Consider the following 908-nt stretch of genomic DNA (forward strand, 5'->3'; position numbering starts at 1 on the left):
TCAAAAGTTGACTGAAATAAGAATGAAATATCTGAGTTATCATAACTTAAAGCAGAAGTTATGCTGCCGTATGAACAATAAACAACATTCGCCTTTCAACAACAAAGCCCGTTTTTCTCTACAATAACCAGGTCGTCTTAGAAGGCGTAGCAGACCCGGATGTACGAGGCACTCTTTCGCTAGACGACTTCGCAATGTCGCCAGTATGTGAACTCTCGCCCAACCAACACCTACCTGGCGAAGATGACCTGACCACACCTTCCCCTGTCTGCCTGCCGCCTCAACTAGCTTGTGGTAACGGACTCTGTTACTACCCAGAAGACACTTGCAACTTCATCGATGACTGCGGAGATGGAACGGATGAGCTTCAGTGTAGTAAGTTGGTCGTGGTGGATTGAGCTGTGAAATTTGGCTGATGGGAGGTTTATAAAGGCATGTTCTATATGGTGAAATTATTTCGGATGTCATGGAAGATTATGCTGCTGAAGATAATTGCGGTACAGTACAGTACGATAGTAAAGAAAGTAATGATGCTTTTGCTGGTATTTATGCAGATTAGTCCTCATACCTTTGTATCTAAGTGTAAAAGTTGAAAATTCGTCTCTACACTATTTCGGCAGCTAGGAGTTGTGACTTCGAGACGGAGGGCGACCTGTGCGGCTGGTTCGTGAGCGTGGCGAGTTCCATCCCCTGGCAGCGTGGGGGGTTCCCAGCCCCCCTACCCGGACCCCCTGTTGACCACGCCCTCAATGCTTATGCGCATGACCTTTTCACGGCCAAGGAAAAGGTAAGCAAAATAATTATATTTGGGATGATTTTTTTTTATAAGACTTCAACGTTTTTTTTTCTGATGAATTACGTAGATGGATGTTGCACTACCACTGTACAATTAATTGTTATACAGATGA

General features: G+C 44.6%; 1 protein-coding gene across 1 annotated transcript in view; it reads left to right on the plus strand.

The window, feature by feature from the left end:
- The window catches only part of LOC119592408 (apical endosomal glycoprotein-like), a 5,785-nt gene that overhangs the window by 1,510 nt on the left and 3,367 nt on the right, over nucleotides 1-908 (plus strand). The window contains exons 4-5 of the mRNA XM_037941230.1: nucleotides 132-375; nucleotides 621-787. Of these exons, the coding sequence (XP_037797158.1) occupies nucleotides 132-375; nucleotides 621-787 (411 nt within the window). The remainder of the gene's footprint in view (nucleotides 1-131; nucleotides 376-620; nucleotides 788-908) is intronic.

Source organism: Penaeus monodon, chromosome 30 (genome assembly GCF_015228065.2).
Source record: "Penaeus monodon isolate SGIC_2016 chromosome 30, NSTDA_Pmon_1, whole genome shotgun sequence".
NCBI classification, from domain to species: Eukaryota; Metazoa; Arthropoda; class Malacostraca; order Decapoda; family Penaeidae; genus Penaeus; species Penaeus monodon.